A 12,832-nucleotide genomic window follows, 5' to 3' on the forward strand; every position below is an offset into this window, starting at 1 on the left:
TTTATTGTAGTGTAACAGTGATCCAGTGTGTTACTGTCTCTGGTGGGACAAGTAACATGCTATCTGTATTTTGGCAGTTCATGTGAGAGAATCGCTTTATTAAAGTCCCCGATAATTATAAATACCTACTCCGGATGTTGTTGCTCACTCTCTGTGATCATATCAGCGAGTGTCTGTAAGATCGTACCATATCATCAAGTTCGCCGATGACACAACTGTGGTGGGCCTCATCAGCAAGAACGACGAGTCAGCATACTGAGAGGAGGTGCAACAGCTAACTGCCTGGTATAGAGCCAACAACCTGTTTCCGAATGTTGATAAAACTAAATAGATGGTTGTTGACTTCAGAAGAGCACAGACGACCACTGCTGAACATTGATAGATCATCCGTAGAGATCGTCAAGAGCAACAAATTTCTTGATGTTCATCTAGCGGAGAACCTCACCCGGGTCACTCAAGACCAGCTCCATCACCAAGAAAGCCTAGCAGCGTCTCTACTTCCTACAAAGGCTGAGAAACCCTGACCATGACCATGACCTAACCATGACTATCCTGACCATGTTCTACAGAGAGCCCATTCAGAGCATTTTGAGCAGCTGCATCGCTGTTTGGCTGGGGAACTGCACCATCTTGGATCGCAAGACGCAAGATCATTGGAGTGTCTCTTCCCTCTATCATGGACACTTACACCCCACGCTGCATCCACAAAGCCAACAGCATTGTGGACCTCACACACCTCACACACACTCTTCACCCCACAAAACCCCCACACACTCTTCACCCTCCTGCCGTCTGGAAAAAGGTACCGAAGCATTTGGGCCTCATGACCAGACTGTGTAACAGTTTCTTCCCACAAGCCATCAGACTTCTCAATAACTGAACTGAACTGTACTGAGCACAACATACACACGCACATCATCTGTATGGACTGCACAGACCTACACCAAATACACACACTTCCAATATACATCAATCACCCTGTTTACATGCTGCTTACATCCATCAAACTGTTTACATGCTGTTTTGCACACTTTTTGCTCTTTGCACATACTGTCCAACATTTCAGTCGTTTTGCACATACTGTCGTTTGCTGTTTTTGCACAGTCCAATACATTATCTCAGGGACCTGCTGCTAAGAAACTGTGTTCATTCTAGTATTACTGCACGCAATATTGTTTGATCATACAGTATTTACACTGGTCGGTCGGCGCTGTTGCTGTTTATTGTCTTTTTTGTATTGTCTTGTAACTTTTTGTCTGCACTGTCTTTTGTCCTGCACTGTCTGTCTTGTTTGTCTTGTCCTGCACTGTTTTCACCAGGTTGCATAGTTGCACTTTATGTATCTAAGACTAACTTTACTAAGTCCTTAGCTTGGTCTTTGTTTCATGTAGCCCACAATCCTGCAGAAACGTCTCATTTCACTGTGTACTGTAAGAGCTATATATGACTGAAATGATAATAAAAGCTTCTTGACTTGACTTGACTTGACTATCTTCCTAGCCTTGGTCCAACAAAGCTTGCTGTATATAGATTATAGTATAATGATCCAACTTAGAGTTAACAAATGCACATCAAATTTTCAGGTTTTTTAATCTCCTATAGATAGATCTTGTAAGAGATCACGCCCACCACAACAGGTCAGCAAACCTGATAATGGTGCAGTCGGAAGTAGCTGTGCAGTCATATGTGTACAGTAACTACAGAAGGGTGTTCAGAACACTGGAGGGCTCCAGTGCTGAGCATGAAGGTGGATGAGACATGTTTGCCCACCCATTCTGTTTGTGGTCTGTTTGTCAGTAAGTTGGAGATCCTTCCACATATGCTTTGGCTAAGTTCCAGGACATCCAACTTATAGATGGGTATATAGGGGATTTTGGTTTTCAATGCTGAACTGTAGGTTACAAACATAATTTTAATATAATTCCCCTTCCTGCTGTCCAGGGGACTCATATATAAAGCGTGCGTACACACAAAACGGTGTTGGAAACGTACGTATGCCAGTTCCCATGCAAAGGTTGTGATCTATAAAAAAACAAACTTGACAGGAGAATGTGCGCACCTTTAAGCAAACTCTGAGACGTGCGTACGCACATTCTGGAGACAAAGGGAATTGGCAACAAACAGATGGTGAGGTCGTGAACTGAAGTAAGATTGTAGAAAATAAATGTTAGAAGAACGATTATAAGAGTTAATGACTTGTAATTTTCACTCCATTTCATACGTAATATCTACATTATCATGAAGACTAAATCCAACAGTGTTATTTGTGCCGATTGTTTTAGGCTATATACAACACACAAAATGATATATATATATATATATATATATATATATATATATATATATATATTTTACCATTATTACAGTCTTGGAAATGTCATCTTAGCACTTTTTACTTTTACTGTAGCACTTTTTACTGTTGACCAAAAAATTGGGCCACTGAACCATTACACAGGCCTGTGCAAAAAAAAAAAATCTATAAATAAAATTTATTTGCGAGTATAGAATATAGTATGCTGATATCCTGAGTTATAAACATTTGTGCCAAACAGAAAAGTAATTCACGTCACTGAGGATTTCAGTGCAGGTCTGATGTCTGATCACATACATAAAATCCACACACTGGTCTACATAGACGTGTATATCTGTGATCTGGTCGGATGGGTTGACCATCAGTTTGTTCTCCACACATGACATGGAGTCTGGTGTCTCTGTCATGCTGAAGGGGGGCATTTAGTTCTGTTGCTGCTGTGGTTTGGCTCCACTCATCCCCTTACAATGAAGTATCACTGCAAATCAGTACTGCAGTTCTTCTTACTATCATTAAGCATAGCACCTAGAAGTAATAACTGTCAGTGCAGAGAGATACATGTGATATTGATGCCTTCTGAACAGATTCTGTTCTTGGAGGAGGTTCACTTGTGAAGAAGGTTCTGTTCATATGGAAGGTCTTGTTGTAAACTTTTTCCAGAGAAGACCAGGAGACTTGGATTTCCTTGTGCAGTAGTCATTATTGTAGAGACACTCGATGAACACGAGTCTTCAAGTCACAGTGTACTGGCACGAGTGCTGCAGTCATCAAGTCTAGCTAAGTTGTATTTCATTGTAAATGTACACATTTTATGGGACAGTCCCATCAGATAGAGACTAAACCCTCCGGTGACAATCAAAGCATGTGAGGATGTAACAGCCCCACACCAGATCCTGGACTTTCACCCACCCTTAATCTCATTAACATAACAGTTTCCTCAGACCTCTTCATTATCATAGGAATGAGTTCACCTCTAACGCTTGGTATTCCTTCTTGAATCAATCCTTGAATCAAATGGCCACCTTAAACAATGGGACAAATGTCACAAAAGGACGACTTAAAATTATTTCCCACAGTGGACACATAACACTGCTGAGGAACCAGGACTGAAGCAGATCCGAGAGAAGGACAGAGTATATTCCATGAGTTTGAAGGCCTGATGTGAAGTGTAGGTGTGCACATCTAAACTAGGGTCTGATTCCAAAAGAGAGCTGCAGTAGAGCATAAGTTGGAGCAGATTCTGTAGTCAGGTCATATTCTTCAGTTGTTGTGAAGCACAAAGGGACGGAGAAAGCTGTAGATCCAGATACATGTCATTTATTCCTGTTCTCCCATTTGAGTTTTGATCTCTCATTGTTCCAGCATCATGCTGTATCAGTTTTTTTTTACAGCAAAACAACAATAATTTCAAAAATGTCTCAAAACCCTCAAAAAACTATCAAAAAACCCTCTTGGCATTTACATTGTTGAAAAACACAGCTGGAATATTGAAGGTTTACACCACACTGTGTGCTAGTTTTGGAATTTGGTTGAGGTTGTTAAAAGCTGCAAATGTCTTGTGTCATATAAAAACAGTTTGAATCTGCAAAAATCTTTTAGTAAATCTAGAATCTGAATTAAAACAAACAAATTTCTTAAAACATGGGCTAGTTATATATTGTCAACCTTGGTTCCGAATGCATGTTTGGGACAACAGTGTCATCAGTACAAACAATGAATCCTAAAATCCTGAAAGTTTCTGAGTTGTGGTTTTAGGTATGATATTAATTTTTGTATAATAAACTTTTGTATGAATTAAACTTATACAGTATTTATATTTAATCCCAATTGATAATCCTGAGGTAACTGTAGTGAGGAAAAACTCCCTTAGATGGAAGGAAGAAACTTTGAAAGGAACCAGACTCTGGGTGACACTGGAGGGTGTTATTATAAACTGGTATAAACACAGAGTGTTATTATGAATAATGTCTTTTCTGCAGTCATATAGCCTGACAACTGTGTAGTGATTAGGAGGTTGTTGTCCTCAGAGAGGAAATCTTCATGACACAGAAGCAATGGAGAGGAATTAGGACTTTGAGGAGAACAACCTCTTAATCTAAATTCACATTATATTTACGGCTTTTATTAGACACCTTATCCAGAGTGACTTGCAACAGAGGGTTAAGGGCCTTGCTCAGGGGCCCAGCAGTGGCAGCTTGGTGGACCTGGGGTTCGAACCCATGACCTTCCGATCAGTAGTCCACCACCTTAACCACTTAGCTACCACATCCCACCAGAGTAAATAAATAACACTCTGTAATTCATACTCCATAATTGACACAAGTTTATCAGGAAGTCCTGGTTACAAAAAAAAAAAACCTGCCATCTATTTTTTATGCTGCTTTTTCCTTCATCCCCAAGAAGATCAAAGCCTCACAGGTCCGCCATGAAAGCCACTCCTAAGGACCTCTTTTTTCTATATTCACTCTTTTGGCAAAGTTATATCCTCTCATGGGTTCTCTTACCACTGCTATGCTGATGACACCTAAAGTATCCCCCCAAATACAACAGCTTCTGCATGGATTTCAGAATGTCTGGTGGACCTATCATCATGGATGATGGTTTATCAGATGAAACTCAACCCCAGCTAAATCGAACTGTTGGTTATCCCATGCAATTCATCCCCATATCAAGATCTTGCAAAAGTCCTAAAAGAAGTAGGTCTTCACTCAACATGTGAAGATAGAAACCAGAGAAAAATGGCAGCGGTTCAGCACCGCAAAATGCTGCAGCACCAGAGTCAGCGGCGCTCATTTAGAGTGCAAGGTGAGGTTGCTGAATTCCCGCCAAGAGTGGGAAACCAATCAGGATCGCCTATGTGGCACTCACCTTCTAGCTAGGAGACACAGCCAAGAGCCAGGCTCAGCAGCTAGAGGGAGGTAAGTCGGAGAAGGATGGGATTACTAAGTACCTTATTTTTCTCCACAGATTTGCCAGAAGATGAAGCGCCGCCTGCCTGCTGAGCCTGAACCATGCTCCTAGGGTTGAACTCCTTCTCTCCTCCTATGCTTTGGACTGGCCTGCACCTTTGCCTTTCTCCCCCCCCCCCCCTTTTCACACCCTACATGACCAGGTTGTTCTAATAAACTCTCAATATTGAGACTTTCACCTAACCCCATTCTCTGTCTGCCTCTTTCCGTGTCTGATTCCCTAGAGTGACCTCTGGAGGGAGCACAGCAGTAGCGCGGTTTCCACGAGCTTAGGACAGTTGAAAACAAGTTGTGCAGCTGCATTTTTGATCATTTGCAGAGTCTGAATTCTCTGAATTGCAGCGGTAGACCTGACAGTAGTCCTGTCTTGAAATGTCAAGAAACTGAACAGAATTCTTATCAGAGTCCCGATTGGTCCATTGGTCAAAATACAACAGGGCTGATTCTTCTGAGAGTAAACCATAATTATGAACCAGGTACACAAGCTTAGATCAGAAAACCATGAACATGTACTAGGGAACAATAAACAAGGCTCAGAAATTTACAATAAATTTAACAAGACTTTGAACAATGAAACACAAGAGCTTAAATACACTGAACTGAAATGAGGTGAGAGTGATGACACATGAGGAGGACAAGGGGAAGAGAGCAAACATGAACAAAAATAGACATGGAAAATGAACAACCAAAAAATCCTGAGAGACAAAGCTGTTCATGCCGACAGCCATCGTGTACACTGAGAGCTGCAGTAATTACTCATTACAGCAACCTGCATTTCAACAGATATATGAGTGTGTGTGTGTGTGTGTGTGTGTGTGTGAACATACATTTCTGGTGATTTTTTCCTTTTGATAGCAAATGATAATAATTACTGGAAAATGAGAATGATCAAAAACTTCAATAAGAGAGAGTGATGCAAGCAGTTACAGTAACCTGTGAACAAAATAGTGGAAATGCTGTTTATATAATAAAAATTTGTTACTCACCATCAAAACACATAAAGTATAACAACCAGCTGCACGGGGCATCAAACCATTTCGCTGCACCTATGAAGCCACACACTTCGTTTCCATACAAGTTGTTAGGTTCCCCAGGGGTCCAGGGAGTAAAACCTCCCACTGACTCATTTCCAAAGGTCCAGTACCATTTGTTGATGTTAGTGTACATTCCAATCCAAGCACTGGATGAAAAGTATTGTGCCTGTGCTACACTCTGAAGATTGACCATCTCAGTGTTACTTTTGATGACCGCCAAGTCAGTGTAGTTGGCTTGACAGTAAGCCTGAGCTTCACTCCATGTTCTTCCCTCCTTGATCAGATAGTACTTACGAGATAGAGGCAGGACAAGGGGGAGAACTCCTGTGGAGAAAGTTTTTAATGTTTAGTTTGTTCCAGGCTTTCCTTTGTATCATGAATTTCCTTTCACAATTTGTTCACAAAATATGTAACCGTAACAGCCAAATCAACAGAATCCCTTCCTGCATGCCAGAGTTAGGCCTCACCCATATTCTACCACACTCTTTCTATTGCATGTTAGTCTTTTCTGTGTATTAGTCTATTCTGTGCTGTTTTTATCTTTGTTTTTTCACATTTTCCTCTAATTGAATTTGTTTGTATCGTTACTTGTTCTTTCTGGCTAATTGGACTTTATTGCCCATTGCTCTTGTTCTGGATTTTGCCAGAGTATTTATTTTAAATGCAATTGTGATGCAAATGCACACTCTTATCCTCATCATTAAAATAACAATGCATGTACAAAATGAAAGCATCTTTAATGTGCATGTATTCATTTATCAGTGTATATAGCAGGTATGCTAAAAGGAATGTAACAATATATATATATAAAACAATAAAAAATACATGTATTTTAACAAAACAGAATAACAGTATGATGTGATACTGCAATGAGTTTAAATATTGTAGATATACCCAGCAGACTTGAGTGTCAGTATTACAGATGTGGCCTTTGGTGGGGGGGTCAAATGTTCGGTGCGGGAAATTCAGAAACCTGTAGAGGGCAGTGTGTTTCATGTAGTCTGACGAGTCGACAATATGTGTTATTTTCTTTTGCCGGTTACATAACCAGTCATATCTGCGACCATCTCCGCTGTCACGGCTGTGTGGTTTTTTGGTACCGCTCGATGCTACTTTGGATTTCCTCGTGTTTAAGTCATTATTTATATATTTTATAAAAATACAATGTTATCTAAATACAATATGTGATGCTAAGGTTTTTATTTATTTATTAAAAATAAGCTCCTGTTCATGTTCTCTGAACAATAAACACCGTTTAACACATGAATTTTAGTCTGATTATTTGCATTGAGCATATCTCAATAGAGAGATTAACAACCTGTGCAGCGCAGATCGATTGACACATGAGATCAATGTAACGCATTGAGAGTGATAAGCTTTTGAATGGCTCTCGTGGAACTTTGATGTCATAGATTGGTTTGTCTGCGCAGTGCTGCATGCAGTCAAATACATGTAAACAATACGCCTGTGTCATTATGTTCAGGCCAAATACAGATGCCCCTACACCAGGGGCTGTTCTAGTCCTTTTTTAGGGTGGCTTCAGCCCCCCTGTGTGTGATCTCAGCCACATTAAAACTATAAGGATAATTTTTACTTTATTAAATGAACAATAAAAATTATGTTAAAATGCAGAACATGTCATCAATGGGAAAGAAAATTATTTATCAGTTTGATCCAAGAACGATTTTTTTTTACTTTGCTTTTACACGCGTGTGTTGTAGTCTTTCAATAGTGCGTCTTCAGCTGTCTTTATTAGAACGGAGAAGCACAGGTACGCGCAGCGTGCACGCGCAGTCAGAGCTGGAGGCGTTTATCTATAACGTTAATCGGCGGAAAGACGCAAAGACGGCAACCAAAAGCAGTGAAATGTCACTATTCTTATTACCAGTTGTCATATAATATATGTCTTGTTTTAAATTCTCACTGAGGGCTAAGGCCCCCTAAAGATGAAATTCTAGAACCACCCCTGCCCTACACTCGTAATATATTCATTTATTAAAAAACAAACAAACAAAAAAAAGGCGTTACCCTCATGTCCATGTGTACACGTGTAAAATATGAATTATTAAAAAATAATTATGCATTATTTATACAAAAATAAAATATGCATTATTTATGTCTCCCCACAGTCTTTATTTTATCTGCTTTGATCCAAGAGCGATTTCAGAGCCTTCAGAGCCTAATTTGCCATTTCTGATCATTTCCATATGGTCTTCTTTATAACAGACATTCTTTGGACAAAAGACCTGTATGTAGCTATCAGTAGAGCCAGGTTGTCATCAGACCATCTCAGTGGGGGCAGAGCAGATCAAGTATACTGGATGCACCCTTCACACTTGTTTATAGGAGATCCAGTGCTTTGATTATCTTGGTAACACAGTTAACCCACTGGTGCAACTTTGTTACTGTGGTAAAGAGTGATACATGAATAAAATACCCAGAAATAAAAGTGACAGTGAGCCTGGATACCAAGTTTCGAGTCTAATGATATATAGAGTATCACATACCATTTCTGCATCAAGTAAACAATATCCATAATGGAAAACCTTAAATTCACTGCAAACACACATACAGTATACACACACACACACACACACACACACACACACACACACACACACACACACATGCTGATACTTTCTCACCTGTGAAAAGCAGGTATACAAACAGATGATGCTTCATTACTGATACTGTATGTTGCTGGAAACTTCACTACGAAATAAAAAAAACATTATTAAAATTATTAACACAATGTACTGTAAGTATCTCTTTAATACACAGAAACACAAAAAAAATCTTTTTTTAGTTTAGTTTTTATAATTTGAAAGTTAAAATGGTCATTCACAGTTGTAAGAAATTACAGATTGTCTGAACCCATATTTCACTCCAAGATACATGTTAGAAAGAGCTCCCTAGCTTAAAGCATAAATAACATAAGAACATTATGAATAACCTTAATCAATTATCATATTACCTGACCATTTGGGTAATAACACCTGTAACAATACCAACCCAAGGTGTATGTGACCATGACTGCTATTTAGTGACATCCTGCTAGACAGCCAGTTGGGTGATCCTCAGTTCTTACATTTAAAGCTAAATCACATTTAAATTACAAACAGGAAAAACAGTATAAAATAATTGAGCAAAAATAACAAGAATGACAGAATACCTTCTAAATGAACACATATTTTGGAAAAAATGCCATTGATCTTGGCCACATGTAAAAAGGAGCTACATGTGAAATTGTCTTGCTGGTTAATGCATCAATTACTTATAGTTGGCCTACTGTCTTGTGGGGCCTTAAGAAGCGAAGATAAATTGGAACTAAATTTCTGCTGAGGTGTTTATTTATTTCCTTCTGCAGTTCCCACAATTTTTTTGCAGTCACAGGATCAAGTTGTATGACCCTGTTATTCAGCTCAGATCTAAACAGGAAATTCCTTTTAATGCAGGATGTTAAATCCATTCATTAAATTCAATAATTATGTCTGCATGTGTAGATAATTTATAAGCTATCTATAAGCTAAAAATAGGCTTTAATTATCAGAGAGACATTTGTGGGAAAAGATGATTTATGCAGGAAATTGTCATGGTAGACATGACAGGCTTTCTTTGTTGCTTTAGACCCATATTTACTAGCATTCAAAAATAAAAGAGGAGCAGCTTACTGAGGCCTTGAAAGAGCAAATGTAAATGTCACTTTTGATTGGGGCATCCTAAAAATCTTTTTTCCAGACAGATTAATTTCACAGATCAGCACAGTGAGTGGCACCCTGGGCATGTTAGGCTGACTACCCACTGGAATATTTTATGCATTCATACATTTGACAGATACCCTTATCTAGAGCAACCTTCCAATCAGCATTCCAACACTGATAAGACTGAGATAACCAACCCACCATGTGTGAAATTACATGTGTGAAATCAAATGACTCAGCTTCAGTGTGGAAAGGTCTGAAAGCCATCACCAACTACACGACACCATCCCCCCGCACTGTGGTGAATCAACAAATGCCAGACGACCTGAATGAGTTCTACTGCAGGTTTGAAAAAGCCCAATTCTCACCTTCTGTAACCCCGGATCAGCCACACTTTCAAATCAATTCAGTGAAGATGATGTGTGTCAGGTCTTCAGGAAGATCAAGAGAAGAAAGGCTCCAGGCCCAGACAGCGTTTTGTAATAGAAAATGTTGTGAATAACAAAAATGAACATTGAACATTCTGTACCAAAATGCTCACACACCAAAAACTAGGAACAGCAAAAAAGTAACCAAGGGGAACTGAACTGTTTCCAGTTGCACACTAGGTTGATGAAACAAGAACATTGCAGGCTGCAGGTGTGTGGAAATAACGGAGACTAAATGTGACCATTGCACTGATTGTGCAATGACAAGACCGTTGCACTGCCAGTGCTAAGACAAGATTAGAGGAAGTCATGCACAGTGGAAGGCACACAAACATAGCTCCATGCATAAAAGGAGAACTGCCTTACATCCAAGTAACTCACTCTGTTCAGACTTAGGTTGGGACAGACTGACTTCACACTTGCAAGTGTATTGAATAAAGAAGTTTGATATTCCACAGGACTCTGCTGCATTCTTCTCTGCAACTTAGTGAAAAGTTCACTTGAACTATTATCTTTGATTAATAGAATAAAATAGGGGTAGTTCGTTCGTCCAGAGGACCACCTGAGAGGCGACGGGCTGCTGCAGAAGTCATGTCAAGTTGTTATCAACCTCCTGTCTGACCCAAAGGACAGTGGGACTCAGTGTGGGACTGGGACGACGCTACTATCCTATAGGGAAAAAGGCCCTTGCAGAGAGAAAGAACGAGCAGACTCCAGAGGGGTATTTTAAACGACGATCAACGTAAGTACAGTTTTTGGTGCACATAGTGAAAGGGAAACTGGGTTTCCGCTCATTGACTGACGAGCAGTATGAACATAGCGAAAGGGAAACTGGGTTTCCGCTCACGTGCTGACGAGCCGTGAGAGCATATTATTGTTAATCATGGGGTCCTGTTGTACTAAGAGTGTGTGTTGTTGCAATAAGGAAGAGAAGGACGAGGAAAATATTTTGCAGAGTCTGGGACTCAGCCAATATGATAAGGGATGTCTGAGAGAGATGTATAGGCTTATGAAATCAAAGTCTGAAAACTGGGAGAATTTAGGGCTATGGGTGGCTAGTACATATAGTACATAGTACACATTTAGGGAACATGATCTTTTTACTTTCCATGTGTAGACAGAGGACGATGAGATATCTTGCACTATTGACAGTAGTACATGATGCACACAGTGGCCTTGAATGCCCTGATAACATGGCTGAAGCTGCTGACCTCACTCCGTATGAGGCACATATCAGAAACAGTTTCATAAATGGATTAAGAGAGGACATTGCAAGAAACTTCAAGTAAACTTGCATCACCTGGGACACTGAAAAACTGTCTATGATTGAACAACATTTCATCCATGCAGAAAAGCTGCTAAAGGCAGAGAGACAAAAAAGAAAAAGACGAAAGGTTAAAAATGAAACACCGTCTCCACATGGTTCAGTTGTCTGAGGAGATTCCATCAGAGGAAGAGGACGGAACAGACCTGGATTTCAGAATGGATGTTTTATATGTGGAAGTTCAGATCACTGGGCGTGGTATTGTCCTAAGAAATGTTGAGGGGAAACCAAGAGGCCTGAGGTTTGAACAGGTCTGGGACGGGTGAGCACCCAGGGATGGGTAAGTCTGACAATTTTATGTAATGCAAGTAAGAAAAGCTAAAGCTAACTGTCCTATTTCCACCTGTTACTAATTAAATGTCTAGCAAAGAATCAGAGATTTTTTATTATATCTGTGAATGAAAGTTATGCTAAATATATTGAGCACAGGTTTAAAGAAATGCCTGTGATTACATTACTAGTCAAACAAATACAGATACAGTTTTTAGTTGACTCAGGAGCAGCACTCTGTGATGTGATCGTGTGAATGATCTGTTTCACTTAAAATGAGCAATCACCCCTGTTTACTACGTGAGCCTCAGGAATGTCAGTCAATGAGACATTCTCAGTGCCCTTAAGCTGCGAAACCGTAACTACACAGAAACAATTTGGTTTTTTTTTATTATTTCTGATTATTGCCCAATCAATCTGTTGGGTCGAGATTTGATGTGCAAATTAAATTTATAAATAATCAGCACATCTCTAGGCCTTAAGATAGAATAAGGAGATGACTCCTGCTTTGTAAAACGGTATCCCAGATCTCTGCTCTATGATACAAATGGAAACTTTTCTTTTACTGACGTCACACACACACTCTTGTGGAAAGGGAAAAAAAATTCTCATCTCTTCTTCTCACACAGACTACATAAAAAAAACTTTACATTGCACTACACACATACACAGATGTGAATCGGATGAGAGCTACAGTATGGGAAAGAGTGGTACAGGAAATTACATATGCCAGATGAAACATTTGATATGGAGTGAGCACAGATGTGCAGTAGAGGTTGACTTATCTCAGGTTTC

General features: G+C 39.7%; 1 protein-coding gene across 1 annotated transcript in view; it reads right to left on the bottom strand.

Moving 5' to 3' along the window:
• Positions 1-10,546, bottom strand: part of LOC113634634 (C-type mannose receptor 2-like) — a 140,318-nt gene extending 129,772 nt beyond the window's left edge. Inside the window, exons 1-3 of the mRNA XM_027133731.2 lie at positions 10,384-10,546; positions 8,960-9,026; positions 6,267-6,638 (exon numbers count right to left, since the gene is read on the bottom strand). Coding sequence (XP_026989532.1) covers positions 6,267-6,638; positions 8,960-8,996 — 409 coding nt within the window. The 5' untranslated portion in view covers positions 8,997-9,026; positions 10,384-10,546. The remainder of the gene's footprint in view (positions 1-6,266; positions 6,639-8,959; positions 9,027-10,383) is intronic.
• Between the last annotated feature and the right edge of the window lie 2,286 nt (positions 10,547-12,832).

Source organism: Tachysurus fulvidraco, chromosome 4 (genome assembly GCF_022655615.1).
Source record: "Tachysurus fulvidraco isolate hzauxx_2018 chromosome 4, HZAU_PFXX_2.0, whole genome shotgun sequence".
Lineage (NCBI taxonomy): Eukaryota > Metazoa > Chordata > Actinopteri > Siluriformes > Bagridae > Tachysurus > Tachysurus fulvidraco.